Here is a 22125-nt window from a genome sequence, read left to right on the forward strand (position 1 = left end):
ACCAGGACCCGGGGCCCGGCCGGAGAGGCGGGGCGAGGCTGGTTAGAAAGGGGGTGCGGAAGGAGCCTGCGGGGAAGCCGGGCGAGACTGGGCAGACCCCCCGCCGTGCGCCCTGCGGACCCCCGCTGTGCCCTGGCGGCCACGGCCCGAGCCTGGGAGGCTGATCCGACTTGAAGACCTACCCTCGAGAGGACTCGGGCAAGTCCGCAGCAGCCAGATCGAAGGGTGGGGGCCGCGGTAGATCTCACCCCGCTTCCCCGGGGGGAAGGAGAACCCCGCGGCGGTAGAACCGTGCGCACGAGCCGTGGCTGCCTGAGACGGCCGCAGGGCCGGAGCCTCCGGTGACACGTGGCCTGTAACACTCCAGGGACAGTTGTGCAGAGGGCGGCTGAGGGCTGCCGGCAGACTCGGGGCACTTCCCCAGAGGGGCGAAGCGCTGAGAATGGGGCAGATGAGAAGCCGCCCCTTCAGCTCCCACCAACACCACCACCACTCCGAGCCTGATTAGCATCTGTCAAGTAGTGTCTGAGCTGTTCCCAACAGGAAGTGACACACCCACCCTTTGGGTAGTGGCCCTGTGGTGGAGGATCATCTCAAGGGGGAGAAAAAAGTAGCAAAACACTGTGCCCGCCTGCACCGCTTCCCTCCTGTAAGCGCTCGCCTTTCCTCCACTTTCTCAGTGGTTTCCTCAGTCCCTTCTCCTCCGTCACTGCTGATCCTACCTAAGGAGTAATACTCACTGTCTGAGTCAGGATGTGAAACAACCCTAGAGATATTTCTCCTTATCTAATTTTGTAGAGAATTTACCAAAAGAGGGTGGAGGGTGAATGACTATTTAGCAGGGAAAAGATTTTTTTTTTATGTGAATGAGTTGTGACTCCCGCTATTGGGCAAAGTCCAGGGCATATGCTCAGCAGATCCTTCCCGCAGACTTGGTAAGAACTGTTCTACCCTGGAGGATTCCGAGTTGTTTTTGTGATGACCATTTGCCACATGCCTGCAGAGATCAGGGTACTGTTGCTGGGAACTGAAACTGTAAAGAAACCCTGTGTCCAAGGGACTTAAATCATCTAGGAGGGGAAAGGCTTCAAGGTGGGAACTGTGGTGGGAGGTGGCCTGGAGCAGGTGCTCTTTGTACATCCAGTGAGTGTACACAGTTCCAGCGAAAAGAAAAATAACTTCTAGCTGCAGTGTTCTTTTGATATGAATTGCTCAGCGGGAAGCCACCAAATGTCAGTAGTAAGAGCACAGCATGATTCCAGAGAGGGCTGTGGTGAGATGCTTATTGGCCAGATTTGTCTGTGATCTGCAGGCTCCTCCTTCCACTTGCTCTGCTCACAGACCATGACAAACAGCTTCCTTGCTTTATTGACTAATCCCTTTAAAAAGAAAGAAACTACACCCTTCAGATTTCTCTTCCTCAGCTGGTGTTTTAGTGGATGCAACGCCATACAGTGAGGAGAGGGAAAAGCCACAAACTTGACCTCAGAGGATCGGGTTTATATCCTGACTTTACCACTGACAGTCTGCAACCTTGGGCATTTTCGGCTGCCTGCACCTGGATTTCCTCATTTCCACGATGAAAGGGCTGGGTGAGCCAAAGTGGGCCCACACCACTTTCCAGAATGTAACTGTCTATCCAGAGCCTCGTTGGATTTAGCTCTCAGTGATTCACAAAATGAGAGGAGGATCGGAGGGGCCTTCCTTTGCCTGTTCTGTTCCTAGCCCGGTGCTGCAAAGACAGGATGTGGGGGTTTGATAAGTATTTGTGGAATAAAAGAACACAGAAATGAGTGAATGATGAATGAATGGTTAGTTCTGCTTGAAAAGCAGTGATAAACTGAGACCAGGCCTAGCACTCTTTCTGGCCTCCTTGATTTAATACCTCAAAACCCAGATGACTTAAGTTCCCCCACAGGAATCAATACTGGAGGAACCATAAGTAATTGCAGTTTCCTGGGCAGTCTTTTGTTGGCCCCTCCTCCTGCCAGGGCTTTATCAGGTTTGCTCCACTGCCAACTGGGGAGAAAGAAAACCCACGGTGAAAAACGGTGACTTAGAGTTGGTCAGTGTGGGTGTTAACACAGTTTTTTAGACAGGGTGTGTATGGTGTTAGAAATTCATTTTTGTCCCTGAGCACTTGCAGTTTTGACTTGTGGTAGAACAACTGTTTTGTTTATCTTCTGGTTGCCAGAAGCTGCTTTCGGCCGTGTCATTTCAAAGTGTAAAAAGTTGAGTTCTGTGGACGCTCTTGGGTGGTGTAGGCATCTGGGCAGTCAGGGCTGGGGTATCTGCTGGTGGTAGAACCCGCAAAGTGAGCAGGTGTCTTGGCCATCATATCTGACTTCTCACTGTTCCTGTCAGGCTAGCCTTCCATTTAGAGACTAACATCGAATAGCAACCGGAAGTGATGCGGTGCAGGGAAGAGGACACTTAGCTAAGTCAGGCCTGGGCTCCCATCTCTCCACTCTGCAGCCCCGGTCAGTCTCTCCACTGCTTGGAGCCGGTGTCTTCTCCATCAGAGGAGACGATCCTCACCTAACAGGGTCATGGGGAGAGCAGAAGTGCCAGAGCGCATGGGCTGTGGCCTTGAGAAGTGCCAGGTTTGCCTACAGCTTTGTGCAGGCGTTCGTTCGCATGTACAACTTCATGCAGCGTTCATAACACCCTGCCAGGCAGGCGTGATTCACCTGTGTTGGAGAGGCTAGGTGACTGGCCCCGAGTCACACCCTAGTGAGTGCTGAGCTGAGAATCAAAGCAGGGCCTTCAGAACTTCTCTTCACCAGGCACTTGCTAGTGGCCATTGAATGCACAGAGCAATCTTTTATTTCTTCCTTTTAATCTTCACCACTATGGATAGAGAATATTGGCCCACCGTGGTGGGTGTCCCTCTTCCGATTTAGAGGCAGTATAGCAGTGATTAGGAGGTTGGGTTCTGGAACAAAGCTTCATGGGCTTGAATACTAGCTCTGTGGGACCTTGGGCCACTTAGCTGACCTGCCTCTGCCTCAGTTTTTTCATCAGTAAAAATAGGATAATGGTACTTACGTTAGAGGGCTGTTATAAAGATTATATGAGATGTGTGTATAAAATGCTGTTCCCCAAAGACAATCACTTATAGTGACAATCACTTTTAGTTATTTCTTCTGGCATTTGTCTCCATCTTTCTGAAGATACTTATATTGTTATTCTTGATTTGTCAATTTTCGATGTTGTCTATTGACTTATAATAGATGAAAATCTGAATGTCTCATATTGCCCTCTTCCCACTGCTTCTCCTCCCAATCTTCTCATTGTAGTTATATCACAATTTCAGTTAAATTTGTAGTTAGTGTTTATATTCTAACAAATAAATAATATTCACTAATGAGGCAAGTATGTGTACTTTTTATTATATTTCTTTTTTGGTATAATTTCTTTTCCCCCTGGAGTTAATTCTTAACTAATATAATTTTCCAGTTTTAGATTCTATAATTTTCTAGTCTTAGATTTTTCTGTCAGATTTGTTATGTCTTTTTCTGCAAACATCAGCTATTCCATCAATTTCATTCCCCTTTCCCCCAGAGAACTTCCTCCTGAGCCCTGTGTTCTCAGCTCCAATGTGGACTGATTCCTCTCTAGGCCTGTGGCAGCACTGTCATACTAAATATCCTGTCATGATTAAAGCTCCCATGTCCTGGATCCTGTGTCTTCCTTCTCAGACGTTAACACCCTCATTTTGCTGGAGCATATCCTCCTGTAATTTCCTAGGAAAAGGTATGAGAGATGGAGATATATCAAGGTCAAAGAGCCAGTTTCTTGCCCTCTGTGCCCCAGTCCTGGGAGTCTCAAGTGGGAGGAGAAATAGAGTGTTCAAGGCCGCAGAGGCAACTAGAGGGATTTTGCTGTTGAACATGTGAGGAGTGTCGCGCAGGGCTGTGATGGTCCTGGGACCAGTAGTGAGAACTAATCCCGAGGAGATGGACAGGATACAGAAAGTCTGGAACTGGTATCCCAGAAAGGTAGGTTGTGGATGAAATGGCACGCTTAGAGTCGCTTCCGGAGCATACTTAGGACATTATCCCTTCATCCGCTTTGTGAGTGAACCGTGGTGGAACAGCGTCTTCCCCCTCCCGTTCCTTTGCCCCGCCTCTCTGGTCCCTCTTGAGAGAAAGGCAGGTGCAGACCCCAGTGCCTTATTGACAGGCATCTACCAAATCTCTGTTCTCCTTAGAATCATATTCTGCTCCACTTCCACATCGGACTGCCTTCTGCCCCACAGGCTGTGTTTGGTCCATTTTACCAGTTAAAATAACTGAAAACACCTGAGCCTGGGTCCACCTGGCTCCACGGCCAAGTCTGAGTGTGTGGAGGTCCCCCATATAATAGTAGCTTCCGTTAATTGAGTCCTTATTATACGCCAGGCTCCAAAGGAGGGGAGCCAGTAATTAAAGAGCAGACATATGTGCCAGACACTGGACAAATCTCGTCTCATTTAGCAGGCGGTGAGACGGTTCTCTGAGCACTGCGGCCAGCACAATTCCTTATGATTCTCATAGGGCTTCTCTTAAGCAAGCTTCCTGTCGAGCAGTGTGGGAGCGTGTGTCATTGCGCTTAATTGTATAACTAGTACACAGGTACGTTCCCATTATTTGAAACTGTTTATAATACAGACATACTAGAAGTGAGAGGCACCTGATACACACGCCACCGTCACTGCCAGCCCACCCCCTGCCCCAAGATCTTGGTTTCAGTTTGCATCATTTAATTCTCAACAACACTATGAAGTCGGGACTGTGCTTATTCGGATTTTACGGTTGAACAAATGGAGGCTGGCAACGTTAGGTATTTTGAGGTGACTCAGCTCCAGGGGTGTACAAGTATGTGTGTGCTTTCCAGAGCAGAATCATCTGGCCAAACTTAGTCCCAGTGATTACCTTTCTCTAAAAATGTTTGTAATTGGGATTTCTAAATTTGGCGTTCCAGATCCCCTCTGGGTTAGAGGGGAGTTCACACAGTAGGAGGCAATTTGATTTATCCGCGTACTTCAGTTTCCTCATCTATGGCGTGGGGCTAAGGACACTTCAGTAGTCATAAGTGTGTTAGAAGATTCGTGAGACAATATATGTATAGATCACCTAGGACAGCATCTGGCACATTTTTCCCAGGGAGTTTGTAGGGCTTTAGTAAATTTCTATAACAGGGACTGGGCTTTAGGTTTTCCCCTCTTGCAGTAGTGTTTCCAGATGGCAGATGGAAGCCTCAGGGAAGATTAAAAGCCTCAAGGCACCCCAGGAGAACCTTCTTAGTGTCTTTTAAAGTTGGAAGGCTCCCAGCTCCTACCGGCTACTCAGAAAACACGAGTTCCATTTTGCCGTCCACTATTCCCACTCCTCATCCTGTTTGTCCTCCGCTGGGCAGGATGAGAAAAGTGTGAGGGGAATATGGGCCCCTGAAGTGAGAAGGGAGGGCTGTGTATATTTTATTCTTGAGAATGAGCCAGAGGGAAATGTCTGGAGCCTGACTTGTGAATTAAAGTTCTTTCAAAGCTGAAATTACCTCTTTCTTTTTTCCCACAGGAGCTAAACTGCACGGTCAAGACTAGTAAGTCGTCTTTTTTTTGTTCTTGTTGCTTTGTTAATAAAGTGCTGACCTCGTGTGGATCCCTGACAGAAGTGCCGCCATTCCTCTTCCGGTTGTGGATGAGGGCTGCTTCAGCGGGAGGTGTCCTTGCAAACCTTGGATGCACACACCTGCACTTCCTGTCAAGAATATTCATTATGCAAAAGTTAGGAAGTGAGAAGCAGAACTGTCCTGTGGATTTTGAGAGTATCTTCTGGGGTGCTGCCTTCGTGTGTCTGTAATCCAACTTGATTTGCCAGAACTTATCACTGTAAAGTGAGAGACATCTGTGCTGTTGATTTTGTTTTGTTTTAAGTGAAGAAGGAGGCACATGTTTCAAGTGTCTGTGCTAATTAGGGACCCTGGTATATAAAAATAAAACAGCTCTTTTCTCTACCCCACTTTTCTTCTGCCCCCATTTCCAACCAATGCTTCATCTCAAAACCAAGTCATGTGCTTTGTCTTCTCTCCTGAAATGCCCTTTAAACTTCAGAGCTATGCAGTGACCCCAGACAAGGAGAAAGGGGGGCAGAAAGGGGAAGCTGAGAACCCCACCAAGGATCATAGGCCCCTGAATGTCTAAGATGCAGCTCTCTGGGCCTGCTGCTGGGCGTCTTGCTTGCATGTTTCGGTTTCTCACAGAGCACGCAAGCCTCTGATTTCTGCTTTTCCTGGCTACAGGTACCTGCCTGGCTGACAGCTGGATCCATCCTCGAAACCTGACCCCCTCATCCCCCAAAGATGTCCAAGTTCAGCTGCACTTTGCCCACACCCAACGTGGAGACCTTGTCCCTGTGGTTCACATCGAATGGATCCTGCAGACGGACGGTGAGTAGACGTGTCAGCAGGTCCCATGGAGACGAGACCACCCCCAGGTGATGCCCCACCTCCAGGTGAACCCCCAGACGAGACCACAGGCTCTCCCGTCAGACTCAGAATTGGATTCCCAGTCCTGTGCTCAAGCATGAAGGCCCAAATTTTGTCCTGAAAAAATCCATTCGTGCACTGAATACTGTTTCAGTGTTTTAGATATTAACCCCCGGTATGCTTTCTTCCGACCATCCTTCACGAAAACCTTCCTTCAGCCTAAAATCTTTATCACCATGTGGGATGGGGGAAGTGTAGTGCAGGGGATCCTGCCGACTTCGCCAAGTGTCGTGCGGGGCGTCCGGCGGGGTCTCTGGTCCCGCTCCCCACACAAGAACGCAGGATATGGTGAGGCCAAAAAGGAACACCCACGGAGCCATAGGTAGGGGAGTCACACCACTATACTCTCACTGGCGGCTGGGTTGGAGACACAGGAACCAGGAACAACACAATTCTCAACCCTCACTGTGTCGCTTGCAGACTCAGCCACCATCTTCTTGCTAGCCCCCCTTCTTCCTCCTTTTTTCTCTTCTCTACTAGCCTAGCCACGGCCGTTATATTCATGGCTAATGGCTCACTGGTTACAGCTGACAGCCAACTAGCCACAGCTGATGGCCATTTGATCAGTCGATGGCCATTTACTACCTGAGCCAGCACCTTTCTATGTGAGGCCGAGAGCCTGGAAACTGCTTTCTGGGGCTCTGTCCCCACACTCCACCCCTACAGGCTCTCGCCTCACAATCTACGCGACAAGCGTCTTCCGCGAGGGGCCCTGTGCGAGGAACCTGGAGGTGAATGCTATTTCCTGGACACAGCTAAGCTCTCTGGTCACAGCCAGGGTTTCTCAGGGCACCACCAGTACTTCTGGGCACAGCCAGACTTCCTGGACTTCCTAGGGTACCACTAGTCTCCCCGGGCACAGCCAGGGTTTCTCAGGGCACCACCAGTACTCCTGGGCACAGCCAGACTTCCTGGACTTCTTAGGGTACCACTAGTCTCCCCGGGCACAGCCAGGGTTTCTCAGGGCACCACCAGTACTCCTGGGCACAGCCAGACTTCCTGGACTTCTTAGGGTACCACTAGTCTCCCCGGGCACAGCCAGGGTTTCTCAGGGCACCACCAGTACTCCTGGGCACAGCCAGACTTCCTGGACTTCTTAGGGTACCACTAGTCTCCCCGGGCACAGCTAGGGTTTCTCAGGGCACCACCAGTACTCCTGGGCACAGCCAGACTTCCTGGACTTCTTAGGGTACCACTAGTCTCCCCGGGCACAGCCAGGGTTCCTGGACACAGCCAGGGCCTCTCAGGGCACCGCCACTCTCTCTGGGCACAGCCCGGCTTCCTGGACACAGCCAGGGCCTCTCAGGGCACCGCCACTCTCTCTGGGCACAGCCCGGCTTCCTGGACACAGCCAGGGCCTCTCAGGGCACCGCCACTCTCTCTGGGCACAGCCCGGCTTCCTGGACACAGCCAGGGCCTCTCAGGGCACCGCCACTCTCTCTGGGCACAGCCCGGCTTCCTGGACACAGCCAGGGCCTCTCAGGGCACCGCCACTCTCTCTGGGCACAGCCCGGCTTCCTGGACACAGCCAGGGCCTCTCAGGGCACCGCCACTCTCTCTGGGCACAGCCCGGCTTCCTGGACACAGCCAGGGCCTCTCAGGGCACCGCCACTCTCTCTGGGCACAGCCCGGCTTCCTGGACACAGCCAGGGCCTCTCAGGGCACCGCCACTCTCTCTGGGCACAGCCCGGCTTCCTGGACACAGCCAGGGCCTCTCAGGGCACCGCCACTCTCTCTGGGCCTCTCAGGGTACCGTGCTGGAACAACAGCAGCTCACAGTCAAGGTGCTTACATATTCTCGATGGTGGCCGGTCAAGACACAAAAGCAAACATCCCGCAGTTCCACTACATGGTGGGATGTTCCCAAACAGTCAAGCTGTCCATTAAATTAGGGATGGAAGGCAATTCCCCATAGTCATTGCCAGGGCTGTCCTGGGGGTGAGGGATGACCTTGACCTCACCCTCAGCTCCCACGGAGGACTCAGCAAGCCATTCCTCCTGGGACTACAAGTCCTGCATCCGGGCTGCGTCAGCAAGCACTTTCCAGCCCACAGGGCCGCAAGGACCTTCGCTTTCTCCGGCCTCTGCTGGTTGGGGAACCGTCCACGTCTTCCCACCCCTCCACGGGGTTCCAGCTCTCAGGCAGCTGCTCCTCCTGGTCTTCCTGAGACTGAGTGTTCATATGCACAAACTGCTCCACCGTCCTTTGGAGAGCTTTGGCCGACACCGTACCCTGCTCGCTGCACCATGTGTAGTGCAGGGGATCCTGCCGACTTCGCCAAGTGTCGTGCGGGGCGTCCGGCGGGGTCTTTGGGGTCTCTGCTCCTGCTCCCCAAACAAGAACGCAGGATATGGCTAGGCCAAAAAGGAACACCCACGGAGCCATAGGTAGGGGAGTCACACCACTATACTCTCACTGGCGGCTGGGTTGGAGACACAGGAACCAGGAACAACACAATTCTCAACCCTCACTGTGTCGCTTGCAGACTCAGCCACCATCTTCTTGCTAGCCCCCCTTCTTCCTCCTTTTTTCTCTTCTTGCTACTAGCCTAGCCACGGCCGTTATATTCATGGCTAATGGCTCACTGGTTACAGCTGACAGCCAACTAGCCACAGCTGATGGCCATTTGATCAGTCGATGGCCATTTACTACCTGAGCCAGCACCTTTCTATGTGAGGCCGAGAGCCTGGAAACTGCTTTCTGGGGCTCTGTCCCCACAGGAAGTCATGTGGTTAATTCTGTAACTGCAGTACCAGATATTTACTGGAAAAATGGTAACACCTTTGCCAGCCTGCTTTTTCCTTTAATTTAGGGGCTGCCATTTTTAAAACAGCATCTCCAAATCTCTTAGGGATAGAGAGTTGTATTACAGAACGGAGAAGATTGGGGTTAAGGACAACCAGCCCCAGATTTGTGAACAGGGCCTGGGGAGTTCTCTTTGTAAGTCCCCTGCTCCTACTGCTGTTGCTACCTCTTCAAGGATGGTAGGAATGGCCGTGTTTCACACCCATGCCCTGTTGCCAACGCTCTCACCACAAACTTGCAAAGCCTTTGCTTCTAGCCCAGTGTAAAGTATTGCTTGTTCTGTGTAGCTGAGAAGTAACTGTCTGCAGGGCAGGAGGCTAACTTAGGCCCAGGAGTGAGCTGGGAGGAACAGGAAGTGGAGGGTTGGGTAAGCTGGGCAGATTTTCTTTTAAGAGTGAACAGGCATAACTAACGGGGCAGTGACACGCCCAGTGGTTTGTCCCGTTGACGTGCATCTGTGTCTGCTCTCTCCCCTCTGACCTTTAGCCAGCATCCTCTACCTGGAGGGCGCAGAATTATCTATTCTGCAGCTGAACACCAATGAGCGTTTGTGTGTCAAGTTTGAGTTCCTCTCCAAGCTGCGGCATCATCACCAGCGGGTAAGAGTCCAGCTCCTGTGTGGACTGTGTTCCTCTGATGACCATGGGGAACAGAACATGTTTTTGAAAACTTCCCAGACGAGCCTCCCCTGCTTTTCCTCCCAGCCTTCCCTAGCTGGTCGCCGAATGGGGAGAGCCTCCCCAGCCCCGCATCCTGCCATCTGTACTTGTAACTGACATTAATGCGGGCCCTGCCTCCAGAAGGAATGACGTTGCCCAGACCAGGGAACCATAGTGGGTGGGACACATGTAAATGAGTTATGCAGCAATTTCTGCTCATCTTGCTACTCACAGCCAGTAGTAAATTGTTGACTCTTGTTTAGTTTGTTTAAAGCAGTGGTTCTCAAAGTGTAGTCTCAGGAACAGCCTATCAGTGTGAACTGGGAGCTTGTTAGAAATGCAGATTCTAGGGCCCCACCCAGGCCTCCTTAGTCAAACTGGGGTGGGGCCCAGCTACCCTTTTCCAAGCCCACCAAGTAGTTCTGATGCAAACTCCAGTAGAAAGCAGCTAGTTTAAATCTGCGAAAAGTGACCATTTCCAGATCTCCCACAGACACAGGAAGCAGATAGATTCCCCTCCCCCATATTTAATTAGGGCCCCCAAACTTGACTGCTAGGTGCGTGGTGAGGACCAGGTGCCTGGATACTTTGAAGCAAAGGACCCCAGACCCATCAGCAAGGTAGTTCGAATAGGAGGTGCAGTCAGTACCTATCTTCCAGACTGTCCAGAAAACACCTCCACACACATTCCGCCATCTCTGCAGGCCCGGGTGGCTGAAAACCTCTCTGGCCCTCCCTCTGCACTTTTGTGCTCCAGAACATTCTCAAGAGATCCCTGGCTTTCCCATTTAAGGAGGAAGAGTCACTTAACATAGTTTTTAGCTGCGTCTTAGGTACCAGCTCGCCAATGGCCCCAAGTCCCTTGGCTGGGCTCCCTTACACCACTGCTCTGCACTGTGAGACGGGGTGGGGGCGGGGCTCTGTGGCTGCCCTAGGATTGGTTTCCAGCATGGCACTCTGCTGATGAGGCCAGATGTTGAAATAGGCAGGAAAGACCAGAGGAAACAAAGAGCGAAGATACAGAAGCCTCTGATTTGGGATCTGTGGTGGCTATTTCTTCTTATTTTTGACTGATCGTTTGGCAGTAGATATTGTGGGTGCTTCGGGGGCAGCTGGGTGAGAGGTGTGGTGTGTTCCCAGTCCAACCTCCCTTTTTCTCCCTTCTCTTCAGTGGCGTTTTACCTTCAGTCACTTTGTGGTAGAACCTGGCCAGGAATATGAGGTGACCGTTCACCACCTGCCCAAGCCCCTCCCTGACGGGGACCCCAACCACAAGTCCAGGAACTTCCCCGTGCCTGGTAAGAGCCCCTACCCAGCTCTTCCTTCCCCTCACCCGGGGCTCTGCAGAAGAGACCAGCAGGATGCCCAGACGGCAGCCTCCCTGCTTAGCTGGACAATGGCTGCCATTGTCAGCATGTGGCACCCACAGAACACAGATGCCAGGGACGGGGAGCTCTTTGGGGTGTGACTGCAGCTTCTGTTCCCTGAAGGCAGAGCCCATTCTCTTCTCTGTTGGCACAAGCAGTGGATATTGGCCCAAGATCCCAGGAGTTTTAAGGGAACCCGCGTCCCTCTCTTTGTCTAGAGAAGCACAGTCCCTGCCCAGGAAGTATCAGGAAGACAAGCCACTCTTGGAAGAGTTGTAACCCCTGTTCCCAGCCTCGTCCTAGCTTCCGTCCCCTTGTTTTTCGCTTTTACCCCACATCTTCCCTGTGTTTACCCAACACCATCCCACGTATGACACCATCCCCTGTTCCCCCACTAATCCATCCTGCCCGTGAATACTGCCAGGTGTATCTTCGAAAACATCCCGCAGTGTGTATACAGCTTCTGTTTTCTCTGTCCTCTTCAGAATGTCAGCCACAGCCTATAACACTTCTCATTGTTCAAAGCCAGCTACACTTGGAATGCCAGCCCCCTTAAGGATGGGGGCTGGGTCTTACGCCCGTTTGTGCAGTCGCCAGAACCTCTCAAATTGCCTTGCATGTAGCAGGTGATCAGGAAATGCTTGTTAAGGACGACGATGACCTTCATCTCTGGGGTCCCCCCTACACACACCTCACTCACACTATCTGCTTACCCTACTTTATTTTCCTTCATCTTATTCATCACACCCCAACATAATATTGTCATAATATATTTGTAACATTATATCATGCTATTCGTTTTATTGGTCTCCTCTACCAGGACGTGCTCTCTGGACAGGGACTGTCTTATTCACCACTGTCTCTCCAGCGCCTAGAGTGGTGCCTGGCACATACTGGGTGCTCCATAAGTACTTGTTGAGTGAGTGATTCTCCCCAGTCCCCGCCGTCCCTAAAGTAGACTGAAGTAGTCCCAGTCACTCCACAGCAATTCATACCTGTCACGTGTCTTCTTAAACCAAGTAAAAATGCTACAGTCAAGGAAATTAGGGAAGGGGATCAAGAAGATATCTGGAGCAGTGGTCCTTGAGGTAGTTCCCAGAATTTGATAGAAAGACAGATTCTCAGGACTCCCCGATCCTTCCCCCTCCCACCTGCTGAATCAGAAACTGCTGATGATGGCGCACATAAAAGTTCAAGAAAAACTGCCGTGGAGGAACAAAGAACAAAATTCTCCCCTTATAAAAAGTCAGAGGCAACCCTGGAGAGGAAGCGGCAGCGGGGAGAGAAGGAACTGGAGTGGACCGAGACTCTGGCCACCCAAAGCAAGCCCAGGAGAAATACACTTGAATCTAGAGGGTTCCCTGAGAGAAGAGGGATGAGACAGGCTGGTCCACCCCAGTGCTGTGGCCCTCGGTTGAAGGCCACAGTCCAGTCCTGGGGCTTGCTTTGAAGAGGCCATCCTTGAACTGGCTCCCCAGAAGGAAAACTGTTATCCTGGAGTCAGCAGTCTGGAAGAGCCAACTTTCCAAGGCAGAGGCTTAATGGTTTCCTTTTGCTTCCGGGTCTGCAGACTGCAAGGACCCCAGGATGAAGCACACAACACCATGTGTGAACTCAGGTAACTGCAGCTGGTGGCCTTGCCGGGGAGGCTTTACCTGGGTGCGCACTCCCTCTCCTCACCGCAGCCTGTGTCTGTGCCCTGGGCAGGCAGCCTGTGGGACCCCAACATGACCGTGGACACCCGGGAAGCCCATCAGCTGCGGGTGAGCTTCACCCAGTGGAGCGAACCTACCCGTTACCAGATCCTGCTCAGCAGTTCCCCACGCACAGAGAACCAGACATGTTTCCAGCACATACTGAATATACCTGCGGTAACTCCCTGCCACTCTTCACCCCTCCGACATAGCTCAGAGCCCCCTCTCCAAGCCCCAGCCTCCCCTTCTGGTCCTGACAGAACTGTTGCCAGAAGCGCAGTGCTCGGTGCTGCGCTCAGGCAGTACCGAGCGGCTGCTTGGCTCTTCCTCCTGCCTTTCCGTATGGAGTTGACAGACAAGTACAGTGGCTTCTGTGGTGCCGGTTTCCTTTTGCTCGTACAGTCTGTGGCCGATAGAGTATAGCTGGTCTCTGCCCTCCCCACCGCCCCGTTCTTTGTGCCCTGCCCTCCCCCACATCCTCCCTGTTCTCTTTTTGTCCTGCTTTGTTTATTCCACTGATTTCAAAAAGGATTTGAAGATGTTTTAAATGCGGAAATGAAGACAAAGGGGAAATAAAGATGAAGCAATAAGATGAAGCCAGGGCTCAGTGAGCACAGAAAATGTGCCACGCTGCTGGGGTGTAAGCACAGACTTGTCCCCGCGATCCCCAGCAGCCACAGCAAACAGGAATACCAGTCACTAGCTGTGTTTCTGGGTTAACAGCAGCCCCAATGAGCTGGGTAAATGTCATTGTCCTGGAGCAGAAACCTGAAAGGTGTTTGTCCCACTGGCCTTCGTGAGGGCGCACTGACTGGTGGGGAAGGTTGTCCCTAGCTTCCTGCGACACTACAGCCAGCTCTGGTCCAGCTAACCTACCCATCCTCTCCCTCCCTTTAGTCCACAGGAGAGGACGTCCACCAGCGGTCCAACGTCACATTCACCCTACCAAACATTGATTGGTGCTGCCGCCACCAAGTGCAGGTGGGTGAGGGGTGTAGACAAGTATGGGAGGGTGTGCACAGGTGGGCATTCCTGCTAGATGGGCAAGCGAGGGAGGGAGGGCAGCTTGTGGACTGGCGCTCTGAGGACCCAAAGCCACTACTGTGTGAGACGCCCTGCCTGGCAAGGCAGCATCTCTGCCTTCTCCAGCCCCGCTCTCCCAGCTTCATCTGGGCGGGGATCCTTTGAAACCCCCTCTCGATGGGCCGTCAACCTTACAACCACAGGACGATGCTGGGGCCGCCAGCCAGGGTCCGTGACTCTGCTGGCAGGAAAGCATCAGTGAGGCCCCCTCTCTCCCCTGCTCGTCTCTGCCCTCACAGATTCAGCCCTTCTTTAGCAGCTGTCTGAATGACTGCCTCAGACACCCCATGACGGTCCCCTGCCCAGAACCTTCTACTCCAGGTAGGAAGCGTATGGCTTTCCTGGGGCATGTTTGGGGTGAGAGTGGATGAAAGTGAACAGCTGAGCTGCACCCTGCCCTGGTCCTAAGGGTGGGGCAGGGTTTAAGCCGGAGTGATTCAGGCCCGCGTGCGGTACCCGGCTTTGGAGACACGCCTGGATTGGACTCCTGACTGCCTTTCATTAGCTGTGTCGCCTTGGGCAGAGCCCCTCATCTCTCTGATCCTGTACTTCTGTGACAGGAAACATGGGGCTGTTACTGTCATAGAGTTGAAGTTATATACGTGTACAGAACAGAGCACTTGAATGTGTCATTTCTTTTAATCCTCACAAGTTGTGAGTCAGAGTACCTAGAAATGGAGACTCCCTCCCCCAGGTTCATAGATGAAGAAACTGAGGCACAGAGATGTTACGTAATTTGTCCAAGATCACACGCCGGACGTGGCAGAGCCCACTCAGCAGCCATGTGCAGCCTAACGTGGCTACAGTCGGAGCTGACCAGGAAGCAGCAGATGTTGCATGGCCTGGATGCGAACCCCCGCCTCCCAGGGGGCGGTGGGGCATTGCTAAGTAGACTGGCAGCTCATGTGTTTCCTGTAGATGGTTTCATCGAGTTTACCCATATCAAAACTGCTCAGTGTAGGGCCAAGGTCATTTCCAGGCCCTCAGTGGGTGTCAGTGATAGTTTTGTGATTTCTGCTAATAATTAAAAATAGCTCCTTTCCCTTTGTTCTCTTTGCAGACCGGATTGTAGGTAAGCCCTGTGTTCCTTCCCGTAGTGTGCTACAGGAGCCCAAGGGGACGTTCCTCAGGGGCCACGTGAGACGTCCCTGGCAGAGCCTGGCATGTAGTCAGGCACACGAGACTGAACCAAGAGACCCGCCCGGGCGGGGGGTGGAGGGGTAAAATCACCAGCCTGTCCTGGTGCAGGCCAGAGAGGCCAGGCGAGGGGCTGGGCCGGCGTGGCGGGCTGGTGTGGCGGGCGTCCCTGCCGCATCACTCATGCTGTTCTGCTCGCCACAGGCTACATACCCCTGTGGGTGTATGGGTTCATCACCGGCATCTCCATCCTACTGATAAGCTCCGTCATCCTGCTGGTCCTCTGCATGACCTGGAGGCTGTCTGGTAAGGGGCAGGCACGGTGGGCGGGCTCTGGGGTGTTCCCCTCTGCCCTCGTCTTTCTTCCTGTGTCCCCTCCCCACTCCAGTCTCTGTGAGGCTATGCTCAGAGGACACCCATCAGTCTCAAATTTTGTACAGACAGTGCCTGTTGTCAAGAACTCAGGGCCTGCAGTCAAGGCTGACTTGGGCTCAGATACCAACTCCAGCACTTACATCTGTGCAAAGTACTTAATTCTCTGAGCCGAGGCTCCGCTGTTGTAAAATGGAAAGTATAAAGGTGCCCACATCATAAAACAGCTGTAAAGACTCCATGAGACAGTGCATGTGAGCTCCCAGCATACAGCCTGCACACGGTGCTTGCTCAGTATGTGCTGGCTACAATTGCATTTATTGTTACTCAAATCAATGTTACTAAAATCAGCAGGTTGGAAGGAGCTCAGGTAGAGATTCCCTGTTCAGACATAATCAGCCAGGCAGGTGGAGCCACCTGAGCGACCCCATCCTGCAGCCCCCAGACTTGTAGCCCTGAGGTCAGGCAGAGTAGCGTGACGTGGGACAGCATGATGTGACGGAGAAGGCTCCAGGGACCTAGAGCACAGGGCCGTGCACCCCAGCACTGCCTCACTGGTTTGCCGTTATGAGCAAGTTGCTTAACAAACTTAGATTTGTTTTTTTTCTGGAAAATGGGGTCATAACGCCTCCCTCTCAGGGCTGCGGTGAGGATTAAATGACATAGCAGGGGAGGTGCTTATTGGTGGGCATTAATAAATATGGGTTCCTTCTCCCTGCTCAGCCCTCTGTCCAGGCTCTCTTAGGAGAGAACATGGGTCTTCCTTCAGGTTATGGGGCTCGTCTCTCCCTGCTCCTCCACGACCTTGGGTTCCTCCTTCAACGATCTGGGAGGCCATCTCCCGTTTACAGGGCTCATGGGGATCAGGTGTTTCACCAGTACTCACTATTACTGTGCAGTGGGAAGGACACGGCACCAGGCAGACCTATTGAGCGGGTCCTTCTCCAGAGGATTATTGGGAGGGTCAAATGAGTTAACCTCTCTGTGAGTGCTTTATAAACTGTAAAGCTCTCTATAAATGTGAGGGAGGCACCTTGTTTTTTTTCCTGCTGCTGCACTTCTGACCTTTCCTGAAGTGCCCCCAACCACAGGGCGAAGGAAGGGACAGGAAAGAAACCTCACTTATTGACTGTCTTTTGACAGTTCTGGGAAAAGGCCCAAAGGGTGGGGATTGAAATGAAGGCTCTTAGTGTCCTCCTTGGCCATCCATGGTTTCTATTCCTCCCGTCCGGGTCACTGAGTAGTTGATTCCTGCACTGCAGTTTCCTTCATTGCATCTCTGAGGGGAGCTAGTGCTCAAGTGCATTGGTTTCCCTTCCTCACCTCAAAAATACCAGGAGGAAACGTCATCACTCCCACTGGAGGCTACTTCTGCGGATATGTTGTAAGATTTGTGCCTCTTACAAGGACACCTCTGGGCAAGGGCTTTTCCACAAGTGAGGAGTTTCTTTGGGTGTGGCCAAATTGTGGGGAGGGTACACCAGGACTGTAATGAGGGGGCCAGAGGGGAACCCACAGTCACCATTCCGGGCATTCTGGCTGGGTCACTGCCACAGAATACTTGTGGCCCCAGGTGACTGTACGATGTGCCAAGCGTTTCACATACACAATCTAATTGAATCCCCCACCACAGACCCACTTTACAGAGAAAGAAACTGAGTTTCTGAGGCATTAGTAACTTTCCCAGATCTCACCACTCATCATGACTGGTGGGGTTCCCATCTGAGCAACTCCACACAGTATGGTCCCTCTGCAAAGGCCAGGAAGTAACTGCTGTCTCGGCTGCCTCCCTTGTCAGTAGCCCTTTGTCAGGTGGGGCAGGGCTCCCGTCAGGTGCCCTGTGAGCTGGTTCCTATTTCTCTTCCAAAAGAGCCACTCCAGTGTTTTTCTTTTCAGGGTCTCATCATGAAAAATATGGCGATGACACCAGAGACACAGGTCAGTGTTTCCTGGTGTGGGTGGACTGCGTTTGGTGAGTGTTTGCTTTTAAAGGCATGAGGGAGGGTTCTCCTGAGATCCATGGGTGGGTTGCTTTCTGCAGTTTAAGTCCTGAGTCCCTTCAGGAGACCTCACCTTTAGAGGACCTGCCTTCTGCACCCTCACACAGAGGGAACCTCAAATGGCAAGGCTGGAGTAATGTTTTTAAATCACTTGGGCAAGGAAAGGCAGGGAAGTTACCATATTTTGTGAAAAGAGGTCCTCTCTATAACAGACATTTCTGTTCCATAGGCTGGTCTTTGTGCCTTCTTTTCTTTTTAGTTAAAATAATTAATATATAGACTAAAGGCCAGATAGAAATGCAAGAGAGGGAGATTCTTTTTCCAGAAGGCAACAGACTATGATTTTTTTTTCAGGCAGCCCAATCAGGTCAAACAGCAACATTTGGCTTATTCCAAGGCCTCAGTTGCATTTCTTAGGCTAGGGAGCCGAGCTCTGGCTGGTCCCTGCCCTTGGCCTGTGGTGCCAGGGGCAGCGCAGACACACTCTTGAACCTATGGCCTTGGCTTCCCTTGTTCCCCCCAGATGTCCTACCCACCACTGGCCTGACGCCCCCTCCCCTGAAGCCCAGGAAGGTCTGGATTATCTACTCCGCCGACCACCCCCTCTACGTGGATGTAGTCCTAAAGTTCGCGCAATTCCTGCTGACCGTCTGTGGCACTGAAGTGGCCCTTGACCTGCTGGAGGAGCAGGTCATCTCAGAGGTGGGGGTCATGACCTGGGTGGGCCGCCAGAAGCAGGAGATGGTAGAGAGCAACTCCAAGATCATTATCCTGTGCTCCCGAGGCACCCGGGCCAAGTGGCAGGCCATCCTCGGCTGGGAGCAGCCGGTTGTCCAGCTTCGATGTGACCACAGGAAGCCCGCGGGGGACCTGTTCACAGCGGCCATGAACATGATCCTCCCAGACTTCAAGAAGCCAGCCTGCTTCGGCACCTACATCGTCTGCTACTTCAGTGAGATCAGCAGTGAGCGCGACATCCCTGAGCTCTTCAACATCACTTCCAGGTACCCACTCATGAACAAATTCGAGGAGGTTTACTTCCGGATCCAGGACCTGGAGATGTTTGAACCTGGCCGGATGCACCGTGTTGGGGAGCTCACAGGGGAGAACTACCTGCAGAACCCCAGCGGCTGGCAGCTCAGAGAAGCCGTGGGGAGGTTCCGGGAGTGGCAGACTCGGTACCCTGACTGGTTTGAGCGTGAGAATCTCTGCTCGGCAGACGACCAGGACCTCACGTCCCTGGACGAAGAGGTGTTTGAAGAGCCACTTCTGTCACCAGGAAAAGGAATTGTGAAGCAAAAGCCAGTGGTGCGGGAGCCTGGACCTGAGGGTCTCCTGGTGGTAAATCTGCTTGGCGCTGAGGACGGGCGGGGAGTGTCCACACTGCAACCTCAGCTTATGGTGGCGCAGCCCCTCCAAACCACGGTGCTGCCGGTGATCGTGGGCCCTCCCGCTCAGGCCCAGGCCGTGGAGCCTGTCTCCCATGCTGTCGGGAGCTGCGCAGCCCTCCGGTTGGCCATCGTGGAGGGAGGCGAGGCCTGCCCGCTGCTAGAGGGCTGCGGTCCTCGGAGGAACAGTGTCCTTCTCCCCGTGGACTCGGAGGCCCCGCCTGTCTGCAGCACCCTGACGGCATCGCCCCACCACCTCCCCGAGCGGGGCAGGGAGCAGCTGGAAAGCTTGATGCTGTCACTCTTCCAGCAGAGTCTGAGCTGCCAGGAGGGGTGGGAGAGCCCGGCCGCGGCCATGGGAGACCCGGACTTGCCCTACGAGGAGGAGCAGCGGCAGTCGGTGCAATCCGACCAGGGCTATATCTCCAGGAGCTCCCCGCAGCCCCCTGATGGGCTTATGGAAATGGAGGAAGAGGAAGAAAAGCAGGACCTGGTTAAGGCGGCCAAACAGCTCTCCCCTGAGGCCCTGGAGAGCCTGAGAAGCCTCCAGCGACAGCTTTTCTTTCAAGAGATTCGGAAGAACTCTGGCTGGGACGGTGTGGAGCCAGAAGGGCCGGTGGCATAGAGCCTCCCAGACCCAGAGCATTGTAGAAGGGAGTATGTGTGTACGTGGGTGTACACGTGTGTCTGTATATGTGTATGTGTATATATTCATGTGTGAAATGGTACCTTTAAAACGTAGACATCTTGATTCTGATGCCTGGGCATCCCTCTTAATTTTTCTTTTTGTGACTGGTCATCTTCCATCCCCACAAAAATCTACAGCCCATTCCCAGGAGCTAGTGGCCATGTCCTTGAGTGTCCATCATTCATTTATTCACTCAACATTTATTTTGCACCTACTATGTGCCAGACATCTGAGATACGAAGATAAATTGTACCTGGCATTGGCCCTGCCCACCAAGGAGCTTAACACCTAGTGAGAGCAACAGATTAACAAATAGAGGAGGTCGTGCAAGATGGAAAGGCTGAGCAGATGCCTGTCCAGGGCTATGCAGACACCCAGAAGGGACACCTGGCCCAGGGATAGATTCCTGGAGGGGGTGATATATGAGCTGAAGGAGAAGCTAGTTTCCCTGGGCCAAGAGATTGTGGTTGGAGGAGGCACCAGTCCCGGGGAGGCAGCATGTGGGGTAAGGTCTGGGAGATGAGTGGGAGCTGGGCCCATCAGCAAACTGCAGGATGGGCCTGAGAGGAAGGAGGGAGGCATAAGAGATGGGGTGAAGACATAACCAAAGCCCAGGCTGGGAGTTGGGACATCAGCCCGAAGGCCTGGGACCCCTTGAATATGAGGAGCTGTTGCCCTGCAGAGGAGGCTGAGGGCCAAACATACCTGGAAGCCACCTCAGCTCATTTTGGAAAGAGACAGGGTCGATATCGGTGAAGACAGGGAGAAAAGTCTGAAACCCTGAGCTCACCTTTTGGCAGTCAGTCAGAAGGAGAGCTACGACAGAGGATGCCTTGGCGGCTGCTGGCTGGGTAGCACTGGGAGCCGGGAGCCCTAGCTCCACACTGGCGTCCAGTGGCAGAGGGAATGGAGTATGAGATATGGAGGGCCCACGGCAGGGTGGGGAGGCACAGGGCAGGGTAGGAGTGGGACGGCAGTGAGGATCTGGGCAGGCCATTTGAGGGGAGAGGAAGGTGTGCCTCTCTGTACTTAAAGGTCTGAGGTTCAGAGACAACATTTGAGGAGAAATGCTAAGGACCAGTGTGTGAAGTTGTTCCCAGAAGAGTGCACTGGGATGCCATCTGCCCCCGGAGCTGAGGGTTCTCCATCGCCTATGTTTGAGCCATTACTATAGGTCCACATTTCAGCATGGAGGAGAGGATTCTGAAATGTGATGGAAAACCAAATATTACAGGTGTACACGTGCGCGAAAGAGATTGTCAATAAAAGAATGAATACATTTAACCTGGTGAGAGTTCCTGGCAGTTACTTTAAGTCACATGTTCCTATAGGTCAAGCAGCTCCACTTCGAATGCTCTTTTAGTGACATTTTGCCAAGTAGCAGCAGGAGCATTGAGGCCTAAGTCCCAGACACAGTGCAACAGCAGCAAAGGACCAGGTGAGGCAGTGCTGTGGATGGATGTCTGTGTCCTCTCAAAATCCTTAAGTTGACAATCCCCAAGGTGATGATATGAGAAGTGGAGCCTTTGGGGTCTGATTAGGTCGTGAGGATGGAACCTCCTGAATGGGATTAGTGCCTTAATGAAAGAGGCCCCAGAGAACTCCCTCCATTCTGCCATGTGAGAACGCGGCGAGATGGTCTTCTGTGAATCCGGAAGCAGGCTCTCACCAGACACTGAGTCTGCCCATGCATTGATCTTGGACTGCCCAGCGTCCAGAATGTGAGAAAGAAATGTCTGCTGTTGATACTCATGAACTGTTCAGTCTATGTCTTATAGCAGCCCGAATGGACTCAGACGGGGAGAAAGGAACACAGCCTGCCCAGCCAGCAGCCTCTCAGTTTTCATCTCTTCTCCAGTAACCCTGGGGTGGGCATCACTGAGTCCAGATGCCTACCAAGGTCTCTGTGACCACCTGTTTCCCCAGCTTCCAGTAAGCACTGATTAAACGCCCCGAGTGTGGAATACCACCTCTCTTGCTGGAGCCAGGGCTCTACCTGGCAGCAGAATGGCCCAAAGCAATGTAGTCTAGTGCCCAGAAGCACACTTCCATTTGAATTGTGTTCCCCACAAACCTGGAATTCTAGCATTGCTGGCCTTTGAGGCCAAATGTCTTCAACTGGCATTGTCCATGTCCCTTTTATCTCCACGGCTGCTGCTTTTTCTCCTAATAGCTTTATTGAGCTATAATTCACATACCATACAATTCACAGTTGACCCTCTGCAGTTCAATGGCTTTTAAGAGTTCAGAGTTCAGCAATCATCAGCATAATCACTTTTAGAACATTTTCTTACCCCCAAAAAGCCCAGCACCCATTACTCATCATCTGCAAACCCTCTAACCTCCCCCATCCCTAGGCAACCATTCATCTCCTTTCCATCTACACAGTTGTCTGTTGTGGAC

The 22125-nt window shown here is 52.5% G+C and overlaps 1 protein-coding gene across 2 annotated transcripts in view; it reads left to right on the forward strand.

Moving 5' to 3' along the window:
• IL17RA (interleukin 17 receptor A) overlaps positions 1-20474 on the forward strand; it is a 21089-nt gene extending 615 nt beyond the window's left edge. Inside the window, exons 2-13 of one of the 2 annotated variants that reach the window (XM_033117289.1) lie at positions 5559-5583; positions 6283-6429; positions 9821-9933; positions 11165-11291; positions 12931-12978; positions 13068-13231; positions 13952-14035; positions 14377-14458; positions 15198-15209; positions 15479-15580; positions 17543-17584; positions 18170-20474. In XM_033117289.1, coding sequence (XP_032973180.1) covers positions 5559-5583; positions 6283-6429; positions 9821-9933; positions 11165-11291; positions 12931-12978; positions 13068-13231; positions 13952-14035; positions 14377-14458; positions 15198-15209; positions 15479-15580; positions 17543-17584; positions 18170-19659 — 2436 coding nt within the window. In that variant the 3' untranslated portion in view covers positions 19660-20474. Of the gene's footprint in view, positions 1-5558; positions 5584-5631; positions 5776-6282; positions 6430-9820; positions 9934-11164; positions 11292-12930; positions 12979-13067; positions 13232-13951; positions 14036-14376; positions 14459-15197; positions 15210-15478; positions 15581-17542; positions 17585-18169 lie in introns of those variants that run through there. The other variant, XM_033117290.1, reaches the window with a different exon arrangement.
• The last annotated feature ends 1651 nt before the right edge of the window (positions 20475-22125 follow it).

Source organism: Rhinolophus ferrumequinum, chromosome 10 (genome assembly GCF_004115265.2).
Source record: "Rhinolophus ferrumequinum isolate MPI-CBG mRhiFer1 chromosome 10, mRhiFer1_v1.p, whole genome shotgun sequence".
NCBI classification, from domain to species: domain Eukaryota; kingdom Metazoa; phylum Chordata; class Mammalia; order Chiroptera; family Rhinolophidae; genus Rhinolophus; species Rhinolophus ferrumequinum.